A 19,595-nucleotide genomic window follows, 5' to 3' on the forward strand; every position below is an offset into this window, starting at 1 on the left:
GCTCTGATCTGCATAACTGGTGCATCCTGTACCTTGGTCCTGAATATTGGGACATTTCCTATGTCCTCTGTCAGTGTATGCAAAAGAGGTCACTTCAAACCCACAAACTTAAATTTGAGAAACTCTTTGGTACCTTATCGGCATAAATATCCCGAAGCTCAAACACCTGTTACATCAGCATTGATATTAGTGCAACTACATAAGGGCATTGATCATTGGGCTTCAAGACTTCTTCCTCTTCGATGCCTCGAGTTTCAAGAAACATACCATGTATGAAAGCTAAGGCACATAAGATTTCTTTTTGTTACATATACACAGGAGTCCGTACTTTAGCTATTAATTCCCACTAATCATGAATTTGCAGAAGGGTGTCACTTTAAGATCTTGAACTCCTCCCCTTCGTAGTAGAGAACAGCTCCCTCTTCATTTTTCCCTTCTGCAAGTGAACTCAAAAGGTGTGTTCTGCTTCTTTTTGTTCTTTTTGGGTATTTTTGCTGTCGATCTTCAGATTTTTTTGCATGGGTTTGGTGCTTGGAGGTCCCCATTCTTGGGCTTACACTGCTGGGGAAAGGACGCAGTCCTGTCTGGGTGGATTGCAGCTCCCAGGCCAATCTCTATAAGTACCTGTGGAGCCAGCTTGCTTTGTCACTTCCGGAGCTCGGGGTCTGTTCCCTTGAGAGCTGCTTGTCTGTTGTTTCATCAAAGGCTTGAGCACAGGCTGTGGGGCTCCTGTGTAACAACTCTCTGGATATCAGGGAGCTGGCTGTGACGTTTATTCCCCCCTCCCCCAACACGATGTGAATTTTCTGATGTGGGAGTCCATGGTCAGTGTCTGCCAGACCAGCAGAACCAAGGATCTCCATCTGAGGACTTGTACTGGCTTTCTTTGAGGCAGAAATCCTTTCCCTGCAGGCGAACTGCTAAGAGTTGACAGACACCAGAAGTCACAGTGAGTACTCCCATTATTCCCTTAGGGGGAAATTTGGGTGTGGGGGGTGGGTGGGACTGAAAACTTTATTTTTAAGGGTTTCTGAAGTTAGGATTAGGTTCCCCCTCCTCCAAAACACTAAAATTGCTATTTAAAAAAAAAATTTTTTTTGTTTAGCTCAACTGGCCTGCCTTTGGTGCAAATTTTCTGCCATCAGCCATCTTTGATGGTTTTTTAGCAATATTTTTTTAAACTTCCCTTTTTGCCTCAAAACAACTTGTTTTGCCTAGAGATCTAGCCTCAGATCTTGCATTTATTGTGCAGACTTACCAGTTGAGGAGCGGCCATGTTCTACATGCCACAGGGGGTACGAGGAAGGGGCAAGCGCTTCGAGTCTTGGAATTCCCGAAATCCCAGAAGATTCAATCTTAAGAGGAAGAGATCCTGTTCAGATGGTCTGAGCAGTGAAGGGGAGAAGCACAAGGGTGTGGTGGTGGACAAAACTACTATTCCCCAGTCCGGAGTCATACAAGGAACCTCAGGTTCTCTGATGCAAGGCTTTTCCAATTTTGTCAGCCTTTTATGGAAAGCTGGACTGAAAAACACTGTTCTTCCTAAGGGTGTGCCGGCTTCACCTCAGAGGGATCCTTCTCCCAATAAGGTGTCTCCAGGGATTCAAGACAAAATTAGACAAGTTCTGCTGAACCGGAACGTATGCAGGTAGGGCTGGTCTCATGACACTGGTCTTTGACCTGGGGGCCGCCGCGGAAGCGGACTGCTGGACACGATGGACCACTGGTCTGACCCAACAGCGGCAACTTCTTATGTTCTTATATCATGTTGACTGCTAGTGATGGTGACCCTTTAGGGCAGAACTGGGATGAGTGGAAGTTTCCTTCCATGCCTTTATTGCCACATGGCTCTTCTGTGTCTGGATGATTGGAGATCCCTGATGGGATCACTTCAGCTCGAAAATACTGAGGGGGATCCTTCTCCTAAGAAGGTGTCTCCACCTCATACCATGTTGGCTGTTAGTGTCTGTGGATGATTGGGGACCCCTGAGAGGGTCCAGGAGACAGGAGTGGAAGTGGATCACTGTGATGTCCTTCAGGGTGTCATCTTTTCAATTCAGCATCTGTTTCCCACGTCAATTCTGACACACTCTCTACTTTGAAGTGCAATTCTCAGCAGCCCTCGTCTTTGCAGTGCTTCATTACATGTGGCCCTAATGCACAGACAACCTTTATTCCTACTCATCTAGACATCACCTCCTTAGACACTGACCAGTGGGAGTCACCTGAAGACTCTCTAAAGATAGCCAAAGCTATGTCTAGGCCAGGGTTGTCCAATATGTCGATCGCGATCGACCGGTAGATCAGGAAGGCAACATGAGTCAATAGCAGAGCCCATCCCGGGCTCTGTGACAGACTCGTGTTGCCGTCCCGGTCAGCCTTCCTCTCCCCAACATCCTCCACCATCCTTCCTGCAGAAGCGTCGGACCGCTGCCTGCCGGCCCGGAACTCCTCTCCGACTTCAAAATTGATGTCAGGGATGCGAATGCTAGTTAGCGCGACGCTTCTGCAGGGAGAGCTTGGGGCAGCGGTGGCTTGGAGGCCTGTTCCCCGATGGTGGTGGCAAACCTAGTGGCTTGAGGGCCTGTTCCCCGATGGCGGCGGTGGCAAATCTAGTGGCTTGGGGGAGGGCAGGGAGAAAGAAAGAAAGGGGGCATGGAGAGAGAGAGAGAGAGAGAAAGGGAGGCAGGGAGACAGAAAGAAAGAAGGGGGCAGGGAGAAAGAAAGAAAAAGTTGGGGGAGAGAATGAGGTCTGGAGGAGAGGAAGCATACAGGAGACTGAAAGAAGGGAAGAAATATTGGATGCACAGTCAGAAGAAGAAAGTGCAACCAGAGACTCATGAAATCACCAGACAACAAAGGTAGGAAAAATGATTTTATTTTCAATTTAGAGATCAAAATGTGTATATTTATATTTACTATCTATATTTTGCACTAAGGCTCCCTTTTTTTTTTAATATTCTTTATTCATTTTTAAAACTTCAATTGTGCACAAAAGATGATGCATTTACATAAATTAATATCATTACAACAGAATATACTTAATAGAATAAAGACAAGACTTATTTTCTCCCACCCACTTTCCAATGTACAAACACCTCATAAAAATACTTGTAATCAACAAAATATTTTTAGTGTTAGTTATCCAAAACTGTAAACATCAACTACTCTGTTCCAGCTGGCATCTGAGATTTTTTTGTGTTAATACTGAGGAATCTATAGTATGGTAGCCCTGTAATTTGGTTCTTGATTAGTAAAATTCAGAACTCAATTTGCATTGCTTTATTCTTAGGGCAAATACGAGAAAATCTTGCTTTTCTTTTTTTTTTTTTTAAATAATTCTTTATTCGTTTTCAAATTGAACAGCAAGTGCACAGAAGAATATATTATACAAATTATTACACAATAGCACATTAATATCTATCACATAAAATCTAGTGATGCAATAACCCCCCTACCACCCATCCTTTATCACATTTTAATAGGAATATACACATATTATATAACATAATATAACATATTATGTAAAATTGTTCCCAACTCCCTCCCCCCTTTAGTGTGCTAAAAAAGAAAAGGAGAAGAGAAGAATTAATGACTATTCACCACAATATTTTGCCAATGGCCCCCATATTTTTATAAAGTTAGTATATGTCCCTCTTTGTATTGCTATTGCTCGTTCCATTTTAAATATATGGTGGGGTAAATTTTCCAAATTTTTATAGGTACCATCAAGCCTATATTTTACATCAGGGTATGTATTGGATCCTCCCAGAACTCATAGACAATGCACCAAATTGGTTATACTTGGAATGGCGCCTTTTGTTCCCTTTGAATTTAGTTCATGTTCCAAGTATTAACATGCCTAGGAGATATAGGGAAAATAAAATGTTAATGGATACTTGGAAAACATTGAAAATCTTGCTTTTCAATTGTGGGTCTCGTTCTATGGAATGGAATACCGGGGCAATACGATTTTGTGAAAATGTACTTCAGTTTAGGAAAATGCTCAAAACATACTTCTTGGGAATGTTGGACTTGGCAATGGAAGATATGGGATCAGTGCAATATGTTTTCCGGGTGGGAAGTTAGAATTTTAAAGTATTGTTTTGTAAATGACTGTGGTAGTGTCTAAAGATACTGTGAATGTAAGATTGTAAGTTGCTTAGTTTTGTTTTTTTTTAAGCGGATTATAAATATTTTAAATAAATAAATTAAATGTCATCTTGCCATTTTGATTCCCATAAGAATTGCCAGTCTAACAAGGTTCTTTTGCAATTTTTCACAATCCTCTAGTGATTTAACAACTTTGAACAACTTTGTGTCATTACTAAAGTTAATTATCTCGCTAGTTATTCCCATCTCTAGATCATTGATAAATATGTTAAAAAGCAGCGGTCCCTGCACAGATTCCTGGGGAACTTAAACCTACTCTGTTTTCTGTCTTTCAACAAATTTTTAATCCATAAAAAGACATTACCTCATATCCCATGACTCTCCAGATCTGTTCCTTGACTCCCCATCCGGACGACCGGAGAAGGAGGCCAGAGTCCGAGTGACAGTGCAACAATTCTTGGACATTCATGCCATAGAACCAGTTCCCCGAAGAAGAATTGGGTTTAGGCAGATACTCTTTATACGTCATAGTGCCCAATAAAGGCACCAAACATTGGAGGCCCATTCTAGATTTGAAGTCAGTAAACGAGGCCTTAAAGGTCCCCCACTTTCACATGGAGACAGTCTGTTCTCTTATAGCAGTGGTGGCTCTGGGAGAATTCCTTGCCTCTCTGGATTTGACGGAGGTATATCTTCACATCCCCATCTTTCAGGATCACAGGAAACATCTAATATTCCACGTAGATGATGATCCTTTGAGGAATCTGACTCTGACATCTCCATCCACTCAGTGGAAGACTTACCAGAATTTTCAGCAGAGGTTTCTTATGGTATACCCTGGGATTCTTCACCTTCACAAAGATGAAAAACAGAGACTTGCTTTTATTGGATTGCTTGAACTTATTTACAACTAGAAAGTTCATGGCTGCTTTTAATACATTTGATGTTTCTTAAGAACATCTGTGGTAGCCATAGCAATGTGTAGGTTGGCCTGGCTGTGCGTCTCAGATCGCAAAACTTCAATACAGGAGTGACTTTCCAATCTCCCCTGCAAGGGCAATGATCTGTTTGAGAGAGAATTGAGAAATCTGCAGATAAAATCAAGAAACATACAGAAATTATGACAACTTTATCTGAAATATAGACATCTTAACTGTCTTTGAGGATACTTCTTTACTTCTAGAAGCTCTTATTACAATGCTAAACATCGCTATAATCAAACTAAGCACGGGAAGAATCCCACTGGACTTGAAAACAGCTAACGTCATTCTGCTCCACAAAAAGGGATGCAAGTCGAAGACTGCAAATTACAGACCGGTAAGTCTCACATCAATAAACTAAACTAAACCTTAAGTTTATATACCGCATCCTCTCCAAGAACTTAAAATATAAGAAGAGAAAGGAAAAGGTTTACATGAGCTTATAGATAGAATGGAAGAGTAAGGGAGAAAATAGAATTACATGTTAGAGAAGAGCCAAGTTTTCAGTTGCTTGCGGAATAGTTGGAGAGAGTCCAGGTTCCGCAACGGGATAGTAAGGTCGTTCCAGAGACCTGTGATTTTGAAGTGAAGAGATTTTCCCAGTTTACCTGCATAGAGAATACCGCGTAGAGAGGGGAAGGATAGTTTATATCTTTGGGTGGGTCTGGTGGAGTCAGGACTCGAGGAGTTAAAGGATAGTGGGATTAGGGGAGGAAGGATGCCGTGAATGATCTTAAAAGCCAGGCAGGAGTATTTGAAATGGATTCTGGAAATCACCGGGAGCCAGTGAAGATTGGACAGGAGTGGGGAGACATGGTCAGATTTGCATTTTGCAAAGATCAACTTGGCTGCAGTATTCTCTTCCACCAAGCAGCCTTATGTGGCAAAGACTTAGACCAACTGCTCTCGCCCACTACTTACGGGGAATTTAGGAAACGCCTAAAAACATACCTATTCCAGAAATACCTAAACAATTGACCCGTTCTCCCCTCTCTCTCCCCCATCAATTATCCCCCTGATTTTACATCACTGTGATATATATAATCTGTTATCTTCATCTAATCGCAATTTTACGTTGCTTAAAATGTACATCTTATATTTTGATCAGCAAATTGTATTCTATACTATTGCCTTCTTAAGGTCTCTGCCCTCTTTATTCCCTCTGAATATCTGCATATTGTATTGCACTGAATGTCCAGCATCCTTGACTGTAAACCGCCTAGAAGTCGTAAGATTATGGCGGTATAGAAGAATAAAGTTATTATTATTATTATTATTCTGGATAAGCTGGAGTCTTTGAAGACATTTTTTGTTAGGCATAAGTAAATGGCATTGCAGTAGTCAAGTTTGGAGAGGATGATGGATTGGACGAGGATGGCGAAATGTTGTAAACTTATGGAAACGTTGATTAATCACAAATTAGATACGATCCTGAGCGACGAGAGGCTGAGGGATCCCCTCCAGCATGCATTTACAAAGGGAAGGTCCTGCCAATCCAATCTAATCAGCTTCTTTGACTGGGTAACGAAAAAGCTAGATATGGGAGAGTCCCTGGATGTCATGTATTTGGACTTCAATAAGGCTTTTAATAGTGTCCCACACCACAGGTTATTGAACAAGATGAGTTCATTGGGACTAGGAGAAACATTGACTGCATGGGTTAAAGACGGGCTCAGTGGCAGACTCCAGAGGGTGGTGGTCAATGGTACTCCCTCTGTAACGTCGGAAGTGATCAGTGGAGTGCCGTAGGGCTTGGTCTTTGGTCCAATCCTATTTAACATCTTTGTACGGGACCTGCCTCAGGGACTTCGAGGTAAATTTGTATTATTTGCCAATGACACTAAACTGTGCAACATAGTGGTTAAAAGCACCATGCCAGACACTATGACGCAGGACCTACACTTACTAGAACAATGGTCCGCAACTTGGCAACTGAGTTTTAATGCCAAAAAGTGTAAGGTTATGCACCTTGGCAGCGGAAATCTACAGAGAACTTACATCTTGAATGGTGAGACCTTAGCAAGAACTATTGCAGAACGGGACCTAGGCGTAATCATCAGTGAAGATATGAAGTCTGCCATTCAAGTAGAGAAAGCATCATCCAAGGCTAGACAAATGCTGGGTTGCATCCGTAGAAGCTTTTGTCAGCCGGAAGCCCGAAATTATAATGCCATTGTACAGGTCCATGGTAAGACCTCATCTGGAATATTATCCTCATCTGGAGGCCACATTATCAAAAGGATGTGCTGAGAATGGAGTCGGTTCAGCGAATGGCCACTAGGATGGTCTCAGGCCTCAAGGATCTCCCATAAGAACATCTGGGTAAGTTGCAGCTATACTCTCTCGAGGAACGCAGAGAGAGGGGAGACATGATAATGACGTTCAAATATGTTACTGGCGGTATTGAGGTAGAAGAAGACATCTTTTTCCTTACAGGACCTACGGCAACAAAAGGGCATCAGTTAAAAATCAAGGGTGGGAGATTTCATGGTGACACTAGGAAGTACTTCTTTACCGAAAGGGTGGTTGATCATTGGAATAATCTTTCACTTCAGGTGAACAACATGCTCGATTTTAAGAAAAAATGGGATAAGCATGTGGGTTCACTTCGAAGAAGTGCTTAGGAAGGGAGGGTTCTAAGAGTGGGCAGACTTGGGCCAGTGTCCCTTTTCTGCTGTCATATTCTATGTTTCTATGTTACCTCTCATCGGGAAGACTTTACTCAAAGTTTTCCAAGAGCAGGCTACAATGATCCTTATAGTGCCATGCTTGCCACATCAGCCTTGGTTTCCTCTTGACTCAAGACCCATTCTGCTTACAGCTGTCCCCAATGCTTCTGACACAAAATGACAGATATCTTCTCCACCCAAACTCAAACTCTCCCTCGTTAGCACTAGCAGCATTGTTTTTTCACTGAACAAGTGAATACCTTCAAACTTCCTTTTTGAGGCAGTCTCTGAGGTATTCAAGTATTCAGAAAACCTTCCACTCAACAATGTTATTTCAAGTGGAACTAGATTCTGTGCTTGTGATATGTGTCATGTTCATTCCTGTCCATTCTGAACTACCTTCTTCATCTCTCTAATTCAGGCCTCAAGACCAACTCGGTTTGAGTATATCTCAATGCCATTGGTGCGTTTCATGCTTTCTTGGACAATAAACCTCTTTCTGTTCATCCCTTGGTATCTAGATTCATGAAATAACTTTCTACAGTAAACAACCTGTCAAGCCTCCACCTGTGGCTTGGGACCTGTGTCATACTGTCTACTCTAATGAAGCCTCCCTATGAGCCACTCTTAACCTGCTCTCAAATTTCTCACCTGGAAAGTTGATTTCCTCATAGCATTCATGTCTGCCCCCTGGAGGAGTGAGCTTCAAGCACTAGTATCTTATCCACCCTATATGAGGTTCTACCATGACTGAGTAGTCCTTCAAACTCATTCAGACTTCCTGCCTAAAGTAATCTAGGTTTTATCTCAACCAGTCCTCCATAGTTCTACTTGTTGTCTTTTGAAAGCCACATTCCAATCCAGATGAGGCAGCTTTACATACCCTTGGACTGCAAAAATGCTCTTGCATTCTACCTAGACTGCACTAAACCTCATAGGTTCCTCCCAGCCTTTTCTAACTTTTGATACTAACAGACTCAGAGTTCCCAATACCAAAAGAACCATCTCCACTTTGATAGTGGACTGTATAACCTTCATATATGCTCAAGCTGAGCTGACACTGCAAGGCCATGTAACAGCACAAAGTCTGAGTGATGGCTGCCTTGGTAGCTATTGAGGACATTTGCAAGGCAGCCGCTTGGTACTCAGTCCATACTTTCACCTCTTGGTACTGTTTACAACACAACTCCAGAAAAGAGAGTTGGTCTGGGCTAGCAGTTCTTCAAAACGTATTTACTTCCTAGATACAACTTTCCTTCCAACTCCTTAGGGTTTTGATAGACTCATAATCCTAGCAGCTTGGGAGTTCCAAATGTGAAAATTATCATACTTGCTTGTCTTTGGTGAAAGCAAAATTACCCACCTGCAGCAGGTATTCTCCAAGTATAGCAAGCATATATTCTCATAGCCCTCTCACCTCTCCTAGTTGGCTTCTTAGCTTTGTTACCTGTATGGACACTGGCTATACAGCAGGGGTGTCCAACCTTTTGGCTTCCCTGGGCCGCATTGGTCGATAAAAATGTTTCTGGGGCCGCGCAAACACTGCAGCAAGACAGAGGAGGGAGCCGGCAAGACGGTAAACACCCGGGAGCAGTAGAGGAAAACACTGCATTGCCCTCGACTGAGGCCGTACAAAATACTTCACGGGGCCGCATGCGGCCCTCGGGCCACAGGTTGGACACCCCTGCTATACAGAGTTGTTGTCTTTTGGTTAACAGCACTTGTTCATATTCTCAGGAGACATCTGTTTTTCCTAGCTATATACATTCTCTTTTTGAGTTGTGGCTAGTGCTATGACATAATCCTGTGATTTTTATTTTTTTTGGATTGGGCAAAGGATTGGGACTTGTATATCGCCTTTTTGTAGTTTTACAACCACACTCAAAGCAGTTTACATACAGGTACTTCAAGCATTTTCCCTGTCTGTCCTGGTGGGCTCATAATCAATCTTAATGTACCTGGGGCAATGGAGGATTAAGTGACTTGCCCAGGGTCACAGGGAGCAGTGTGGGGTTTGAACCCACAACCTCAGAGTGTTGAGGCTGTAGCTCTAACTACTATCCCAGTAGTTTGTGGTTGTTTTTTTTAATACAAATATATTGAACTAGTCATTAAGCCCATTACATTAACCGGTGTCTGTCTGTCTTTCTGTCTCTCTGTCTGTCTTTCTGTCTCTCTCCCTCCCGCTGTCTCTCTCTCTCCCTGGCCCCCTTTCTCTGTCTGTCTTTCTGTCCCTCTCCCTGCCCCTGTGTTTTTCTTCCTTTCTTTCTGTCTCCCTCCCTCCCGCTGTCTGTCTGTGATTCTTTCCCTCCTTTTCCCTGTGCAGCAGCATTTCCATCCCACTTCCCTGTGCAGCAGCAACAGCATTTCCCTCCTTCCCCCCCCTCCACTTTCCTGTGCTGAAGCAGCAGTGGTATTTCCCTTCCCCTCCAGGTCCCTGTGCAGCAGTAGCAGCATTTTCCCCACCCTCCCTTCCCTTCTCTTACCGCGATCTGGCCTGCTCCGTTCAGCCCCTCCCCCTTCTTTTACTGTGTTCTGTCTGGCCTGTTCCATGCCCCTCCCTTCCCTTATTGCAATCCTGTGGCTGGAGTCCATTTCTTTGTCGGCCCCCCCCTTCCCTTCCTGCGGGCTTGCTTGCTGCGGCCAAAGTTTTTTTTTAAAGTTTAAAAGTGCCGCGGCGGTTCCTCTCACAATCCCCGCCAGCGTCGGAAACCTTCTCCGACGCTGGTGCAGCTCGTGAGAGGAGCCAACACCACAGCTTTTAATTTTTGCTTGAGGAGGTGGAGAGCAGGTAGTCCAGCGCTGCAGGCTAGTCCTGGCGGCCACGGAGAGAGGGAGCGATATATGCGCACATTCACACTCCTGCCGCCACAGATCTACTGATCAGAGATCACGGAACACGCAGGTAAGAGTGCGCATGTGCAGCTAGGGTTTTATTATATAGGATGGTTTTATATCCCTTAATCTTAGTCTTTTCTTCAAAGCTTAGATATTGGTAGTCATCCTTCCTTTGCTTTTGTTTTTAACAAATGTAATTTGCTTTAACATCAAAATAGAGTGCCTATTCTCACACTGTTTCTGCATGTTAGAGGAAAAATCAAGCCTTTGATTTTTTAAAAGATGAAGATTATTGATCTTGCCTTTTTCTATTTCCCCCTACCTCTCAGTAATCGCATGGTTAAATAAGCAATTGAATGAGACTCAGTCAACTAAGAAACCAGAAGCGCAGGGAATGTTTGTCAATCCATTGCTTCATTCCAACAGTATCCCTTTCAGACTGGGCCCACTTCCTACTGTGGTAAGAGATCCAAATTCATTTCTATTCAGTGACAAAGATAATAAATTGTGCAGTCTCTGCTTTACAAGACTAAATCTAAGAATATAAATATTGAAGAATTTTCAGCTCTAGCTGGTTTCTTTCAGGTCATTTTTCTCAGTTGGACATATGTCCCTAGTTCCATAAATTTGTCATTCCTTATCACTTACTGTATTCCTGGTATTTCATGTTATCCCACAGATTAATCCAGAGACTTATGAGTTATGCCGATCTACTAGCAGGTGGAGATAGAGAGGATGCTGGAGCTCTGCTATATAGCCTCCTGTGCAGCAGTCTCATTTCCAGTATTCTTGCTGTTTAGCAGGTGGATGGACATAACCTGTGCAGCTCTGGATTGATATTGGCTCCTGCTTTCCTTTAGGTTCAGTTGAGTTCTTGAGAGTTGAGCAGCTGTTGAGTTCTTGAGAGTTGAGCAGCTCTGGGCTCCCAGTCTGTGCGTAGCAGATTTGTTAGGCTATGTTCATAGAACGAACGCAGGTAGGGCTGGTCTCAGTTAGGTCACTGGTCTTTGACCTGGGCGCCGCCGTGTGAGCGGACTGCTGGGTGCGATGGACCACTGGTCTGATCCAGCAGCGCAATTCTTATGTTCTTGATGCTATTAGTACAAATTAGCTATGACAAGGACAATCTGGTTTCTTCAGCATTGTTTCCTGGTTTATTCACTTAGTATGTTTATTGCTTTTGCAAAGACAGGAGATTTCTCTACTTTCTATCTCTACTTCTTTGTTATCAAACTTGTACTGGAAATGAGTTTGCTACACAGGAGGCTATATGGCCGAATTCTTGTAATCTCTATATCTACCTGCTGGTAGATGGGCATAGCCCACAAGTCTCTGGATTGATGCTGCTGGGACTAAAGGAAAGAAAATTATTGGGTAAGAACTAATTTTTCCTTGGCTCCTGGACTCAGCTGGAGAACTGTTTGCCCAGTTGAGCTTTGGCAGACAGAGAAGAGGGTCCTTGAAGTATGCTCCTAGCACTTGGAGAGGTGCTTGGAGGAGCTGTCCTCTATGGTGGCTCCTCTGTTAGCTAGACTCTGCTCCATGCTTAGTTAGGCTGATGTTTTTTGTTTTTATAAAATGTATTATCCCAGGATAAGCAAGCAGCATATTCTCACATGTGGGTGACGTCATCCATGGAGCCCCGATGCGGACAGCTGCACAAGCAGTCTTGCTTGAATAACTTTAGAAGGTTCGCAACTGACCGCACCGCACATGCGTGAGTGCCTTCCTGCCCGACGTAGGGCGCGCATCTCCTCAGTTCTAGTTTTATCCCAGGATAAGCAGGCAGCATATTCTTGACTGATGGGTGACGGCACCGACGGAGCCCCGGTACGGACAATTTTAGAGTGATTGCACTCTAAGAACTTTAGAAAGTTCTAGCTCGGCCGCACCGCGCACGCGCGAGTGCCTTCCCGCCCGACAGAGGCGCGCGGTCCCTCAGTTTCTTAGTTTCCGCGGAGCTAAGAAGACGCGTTTTTCAACGGCTGTTGAAACTTTTTTTCTATTGCCTTCCCGCTCGCGTAAACTTTTGAGTATTTGTATTATTTCTTTTCTTTCTTTTATCGGTAAAAAAAAAAAAAAAAAAAATTTTCTTCAATTTTTCTTTCATTTCATTTTTCCCCGGCGGGGCCTTCTGCCACCATCGAAGCCTCGGCCTTCGATTTGGCTGAAGCCGTTTTTACGTTCATGCCCCCTCAGCCAGGGTTTAAAAAGTGCCAGCGGTGTGCTCGGCCCATATCTCTCACGGACCCACACAACTGGTGTTTACAGTGTTTGGGTCCTGAGCATCAGGCCTCTACTTGCACCCGCTGTGCCACTCTCAAAAAACGGACTTTGAAAAATCGCCAGATCCAGCAGCGATTATTGTTCGGTGCCGAGATGTCCGACCCCGTGCCATCGACTCCAGCTTCGGCACCGATTCAGTCGGCACCCTCTTCTTCGACGCCGCGTGATTCCGCACCGACGTCTCACCAGTCAGGTAAGCCGGCTAAGAAGCCTTCCCCGCTGGAACGTCCTCCGGTCTCGAGTGCAGTGAGTCCAATCCTGCCGACTGTGAGACGCCAGCGGAAGCGCTCCGCCCCTATAGAGGTGAGTCCCTCGACATCGGGCTCCTCATCTCCGGGGCGTCGAGCGGCACCGCAGGTACCGCAGAAGAAAAAGGCGGTACCGGTGCCATCCCTTGATGACCGTATCACGGCCATCCTTCAGGAACAGCTTAAGGACCAGTTAAAACAGCTCCTCCCTGCTATCCTGATTCCGAACCTTCCGGTGCCGGTCCGCACCGAGCTTCCGGTACCGATTGTGGAACAGCCTGTGTTACCTGCTTCCACTATTTCGGTACCGCTTCAATCATCGGTATCGATGCCAGTTCTTGCACCGGAGCCGAGAGCTCACCATCAATCGGTACAAACTTCGGCACCGGTGCGGCCGATAACATCGCCTGACTCGATATCGATGAGGTCGGGTAAGTCGGTGCGCAAAACCCGGCATCTACAATCATCGACACCGGAGTCTCAGGACCATGCTTCCCATGTCAGGGATCCTGATCTGTGGGGGGACTCAGAGGAACCCTTTCTTTCTGAAGGCGAATGTTCCTCGGAGGAGGAGGACTCCACTGTCCCTGACCCATCCTCCAAGCATGTCACTTCCTCTTTCTCTTGCTTTTTGAAAGAGATGTGTGACTCCTTGTCCATTCCTTTGGAGGCTGAATCCAAAAAGTCTAAAGCTTTTTTGGATGCTCTTGATTTTGATCAGCCTCCAAAGGAATATTTGAAACTCCCTCTTCATGACATCTTGAGGGAGACTTTCTATAAGAATTTAGAGACTCCTTTAACTGTCCCAGGGGCCCCTCGTAAACTGGATTCTCTATATAAGGTAATTCCCATTCCTGGGTTCGACAAACCTCAACTGCCACATGAATCCTTATTTGTCGAATCCACCCTTAAAAAATCTTCTGGAGCCAGTGTATATGCATCAGTACCTCCTGGCAGAGAAGGTAGAGCCATGGATAAATTTGGTAAGAGGCTCTATCAAAATGCTATGTTAGCAAATAGAGCTAGCAATTATGCTTTTCATTTTTCTTTTTATTTGAAGCATCTTCTTACCTCCATGGCTTCCTTTGAAAAGTACCTTCCTTCACGCAAGCATCATTCTTTTCATACCTGCTTGTCGTCTCTTTTTCAATTACGTAAGTTCATGGTTAGATCCATATATGACACCTTTGAACTTACGTCCAGAGCGACAGCAATGTCGGTGGCTATGCGTCGCCTGGCCTGGCTTCGGGTATCCGAGCTTGATGTTAATCATCAGGATCGGTTAGCCAACGCCCCTTGCCTAGGGGATGAGCTCTTTGGGGAATCCATGGACTCAACCACACAAAAGCTTTCTGCTCATGAGACACGCTGGGATACCCTGCTTAAAAATAAAAAGAAGCCTCCTCCGCCAAAACCATATAGGCAGCAGTCGGCTTATCAACGACGCTTCGCAGCTCGGCCATTACCTACCAATGCTCAGCAACCCAGGCGTCAGAGGCAGCAACAATGTCAGCTTCCCAGACAGCAGTCACAGCAGCAGCCTGTGAAACCACCTCCTCAGCAGAAGTCACAGCCCTTTTGACTTCATTCTCCACAGTATAGCCAGTATTCCGATTCCTGCTCTCCTGCCTCAACCTATAGGAGGTCGACTTTCTCTGTTCCTCAGCCGGTGGGAAGTTATCACTTCGGACCAATGGGTCCTCAACATCATCCACCACGGCTACTCTCTCAACTTTCAGACTCTTCCGCCCCAAAGCCTGCCAAAAGAGTCTGTTTTGAACAGTCCTCAATCTTCCCTCCTCATTCAGGAAGTTCAATCCCTCCTTCTTCTAAACGCTATAGAGGAAGTTCCTCTAGATCAAAAGGGGCAGGGATTCTACTCCCGTTATTTTCTTGTCCCCAAAAAAACAGGAGATCTCAGACCTATTCTAGATCTTCGCGATCTCAACAAACATCTGGTAAAGGAGAAGTTCAAGATGCTTTCCTTAGCTATTCTATATCCTCTTCTCAACCAAGACGACTGGCTATGCTCCCTCGATCTCAAAGAAGCATACACTCACATACCGATACTTGTAACCTCAAGACAATATCTCCGTTTCATGATCAATCATTGTCATTACCAATACTAGGTGCTGCCCTTCGGTCTTGCCTCCTCTCCAAGGGTCTTCACCAAGTGTCTCATTGTGGTAGCGGCATTTCTACGCTCTCACCACCTCCAGGTCTTTCCTTATCTGGACGACTGGTTAATCAAGGCCACATCCGCTCAAGCAGTTCTACTGGCCACCAACCAAACCATCTTGTTTCTGCGAATTCTGGGGTTCGAGATCAATCTACCCAAATCTCATCTCATCCCCACTCAGAGACTTCAATTCATTGGAGCGATCCTGGACACACTCCTCATGAGAGCTTTCCTACCATCCAATCGTCTTCAGACCCTTCAGTCTCTATGTCAGCAGGTGCTTTCACTACCTTCCATCTCAGCCAGGCAAATGATGGTACTCTTGGGGCACATGGCATCTACAGTTCATGTCACGCCCCTCGCACGTCTTCACCTGCGCACTCCTCAATGGACCCTTGCTACTCAGTGGTCCCAAGCGACGGATCCTTGCTCACGACACATATCTGTGACATCATCTCTTCGTCAGTCTCTTCAATGGTGGTTGGTATCCTCAAATCTATCCAGAGGTCTTCTATTCCATCAACCTCCTCATCAACTAGTCATCACCACCGACGCCTCTCTTTATGCATGGGGAGCCCACTTGAACGAGTTCCAGACTCAAGGTCTTTGGACGGCCCAGGAAAAGAAGCATCAAATCAATTTCCTAGAACTCAGAGCGATGTTTTATGCTCTCAAGGCCTTCCAACATCTTCTCTTTCCTCAGGTTCTTCTGTTGTGCACAGACAATCAGGTTGCGATGTACTACATCAACAAACAGGGTGGGACGGGCTCTCGCCTTTTATGCCAAGAAGCCCAAAAGATCTGGAATTGGGCCATAGATCACCATCTCTTCCTGAAAGCTATCTACATTCAGGGAAAACAGAATTCTTTAGCGGACAAACTCAGCAGAATTCTCCAGCCTCACGAGTGGACACTCGATCCTATAACTCTGCAGTCTATCTTCACTCAATGGGGCACTCCTCAGATAGACCTCTTTGCAGCTCCTCACAATCACCAGCTGCCCCTATTCTGCTCCAGACTTTACTCTCCTCACCGTCTGGCAGCGGATGCTTTTCTCCTAGACTGGTCGAATCTGTTCCTGTACGCCTTCCCTCCTCTGCCTCTAATGTTGAGAACATTATTCAAACTCAAGAGGGAACGAGCCACAATGATTCTGATTGCTCCGAGGTGGCCCAGGCAACATTGGTTCTCCCTTCTACTTCAACTCAGTTCCAGGGAACCTTTTCTTCTTCCTCTGTTTCCTTCTCTGCTTACGCAACAACAGGAAACCCTTCTACATCCCAACCTCCAGTCTCTGCACCTGACAGCTTGGTATCTCTCGGGCTGACATCTCATGATACTCTTTTATCTCAGCCTGTTCGTTCCATTCTGAATGCCTCCAGGAAACCAACCACTCTGCAATGTTACCATCAGAAGTGGACGAGATTTTCCTCCTGGTGTCTTCTTCATCATCTGGATCCAACTTCTCTGGCAGTGGAGACATTGTTGGATTATTTGCTCTCTTTGTCTGACTCTGGCCTTAAGTCCTCTTCCATCAGAGTCCACCTCAGTGCCATTGCAGCTTTTCATGAGCCAGTCCATGGAAAACTTCTCTCAGCTCATCCCCTGGTATCCAGGTTCATGCGAGGGCTTTTCAATGTGAAACCACCTCTTAAAGCCCCTCCTGTTATCTGGGATCTCAATGTGGTTCTTTCCGCCTTAATGAAGCCTCCATTTGAACCTTTGGCTACGTCTCCTTTCAAGTTTCTCACTTGGAAAGTGCTTTTCCTTATTGCTCTAACCTCTGCCAGGAGGGTCAGTGAGCTTCATGCACTTGTCGCAGATCCACCTTTTACGGTTTTTCACCATGACAAGGTGGTTTTGCGTACACATCCAAAGTTTCTCCCTAAGGTTGTCTCTGAATTCCATCTCAACCAATCCATTGTTCTCCCTGTTTTCTTTCCAAAACCTCATTCTCATTCGGGAGAACAAGCTTTACATACTTTGGATTGTAAAAGGGCTCTGGCTTACTATCTAGAGCGTACGAAACCCCACAGATCAGTTCCCCAACTTTTTCTGTCCTTTGATCCAAATAAATTGGGACGTCCCGTTTCTAAACGTACGTTGTCTAATTGGCTGGCAGCATGCATTTCATTCTGTTATGCTCAGACCGGACTGACACTAGAAGGTTCTGTCACGGCCCATAGAGTCAGAGCAATGGCAGCTTCTGTAGCTTTCCTCCGTTCCACTCCTATTGAGGAAATCTGCAAGGCTGCTACTTGGTCCTCAGTTCACACTTTTACATCTCATTATTGTCTGGATGCTTTCTCCAGACGGGATGGTCACTTCGGCCAATCTGTTTTGCAAAATTTGTTTTCCTAATGGCCAACCTTCCCTCCATCCCTCTTTTTGTTAGCTTGGAGGTCACCCATCAGTCAAGAATATGCTGCTTGCTTGTCCTGGGATAAAGCACAGTTACTTACCGTAACAGGTGTTATCCAGGGACAGCAGGCAGATATTCTTGCGTCCCACCCACCTCCCCGGGTTGGCTTCTTAGCTGGCTTATACTAACTGAGGGACCGCGCGCGCCTCTGTCGGGCGGGAAGGCACTCGCGCGTGCGCGGTGCGGCCGAGCTAGAACTTTCTAAAGTTCTTAGAGTGCAATCACTCTAAAATTGTCCGTACCGGGGCTCCGTCGGTGCCGTCACCCATCAGTCAAGAATATCTGCCTGCTGTCCCTGGATAACACCTGTTACGGTAAGTAACTGTGCTTTTCCGCGGAGCCGAGACGTCCATCTTAGAAGTTCTGCATGTTTTTCTTGTGCCTTCTCTGCGGGATTTTTTTCCTATCGGGTTCGTTTTTTGATCATTTGATCTCTCTCTTTTCTTTCTAGAAAATTAAAATAAATAAATATATTCTGTCTTTTTTTCTTTTACGGCCGTTTTCGACGGCTGGGCTTTGTTTTGGCTGAGGTGGAATTTCCGTCCATGTCCCACCTGCTCACCGGCTTTAAAAAATGTAGCAGTTGTTAGCGCACGATTTCCCTCACAGACCCCCCCCCCCCACAAGTGCATCCAGTGCTTGGAGCCAGACCACCGTGTGGAGTCTTCTTCACGCTGTGCCATGCTACAAAACGGGTCCATTAAAAACCGACTTATTCAACAAAGAAACATCTTCAGGACCATGGATGCTGCTTTGGTACCTCCAACACCAGTAAAACCATTGACATTGAAGGCATCGACATTGCCAGAGATATTGGTGTCCAAGTCGGTGTCGCTGTCCCAGTCAGGTAAGCTAGTTAAGAGGCCACCACCTTCCCAGCCAGGGTCTCAGGCCATACAGGTATCTAGTCCATTCGTACCGGCCAAACAAAGACCTCTGATTTGGCTCACCTCCAAGTCTCAAGGTGCATCTTCTTCGATGTCTTCCTCCCTGGAGTGCCACACCAGTGGAACCGGCATCCACATCGCAGGTATCGGTGTACCTTTCAGAGAGAAGCTCGATGCTCTTTCAGTTGGAGCTTGGGAGCATGTTCGTGATGCTCACTCCCATGTCGTCTCCTCCGGTACTGGTCCAACTTGAGCATCGCTCCATGCCAACGGAAGGTACCAAGGTTGCCTCATCGGTACCGCCTTGACGACATTGATCTTCATCATCAAGTCATGCTTCTCGACACCGATCTTCGAGGCATCGATCTAGGTCACCGAAGCATCACTTCTCAAAGCGTTGCTCTCCATCGAAGCGTGATTCTTCATCACCGAAGCATCGATCCTCTTCTTCGAAGCATTCATCATCGAAGCATCGGTCTCCTTCTCCAAAGCATAAATCTGATATGAACCAGTCTGCTTCTTCGGAGCGTCAACAAAAGCACCATCATGCTTCAGGACACAGGCCCAGTCTTTCTAGGAACTCATCTCCACAACCTCCATCCTCAAAATCTGGAAAGCATCTTTCCAGATCCAAGTATCTCTCCTGCACGATCCAAGTATCTCTCCTCTTCCCATCGGAGGTTGCCTAATCCATTACGTTCACCGCTGGGCATTGATCACTTCCGACCTCTGGTGCTCAAAATCATAAAAGAAAGTTCCACCAGATCATCCGCCAAGAGACTTTTCTTCCAACTCTCTGCAGGCCTCCCTTCTTTTCCAAGTAGTTGAAGCTCTGCTCGTTCTCAATGCCATCGAGAAAGTTCCTTTGGAACAGCAGAGCCCCAGAGGGTTTTACTCCTGGTATTTCCTTGTCCCGAAGAAGAAGGGAGGTCTATGACCAATATTAGATCTCGGCTCTCAACAAATTTCTTGT

At 45.4% G+C, this 19,595-nt stretch overlaps 1 protein-coding gene across 1 annotated transcript in view; it reads left to right on the forward strand.

Moving 5' to 3' along the window:
* Positions 1 to 19,595, forward strand: part of SASS6 (SAS-6 centriolar assembly protein) — a 175,667-nt gene that overhangs the window by 100,822 nt on the left and 55,250 nt on the right. Inside the window, exon 13 of the mRNA XM_033915970.1 lies at positions 10,930 to 11,060. Coding sequence (XP_033771861.1) covers positions 10,930 to 11,060 — 131 coding nt within the window. The remainder of the gene's footprint in view (positions 1 to 10,929; positions 11,061 to 19,595) is intronic.

The sequence above is a fragment of the Geotrypetes seraphini genome, chromosome 12 (assembly GCF_902459505.1).
Source record: "Geotrypetes seraphini chromosome 12, aGeoSer1.1, whole genome shotgun sequence".
Taxonomy (NCBI): domain Eukaryota; kingdom Metazoa; phylum Chordata; class Amphibia; order Gymnophiona; family Dermophiidae; genus Geotrypetes; species Geotrypetes seraphini.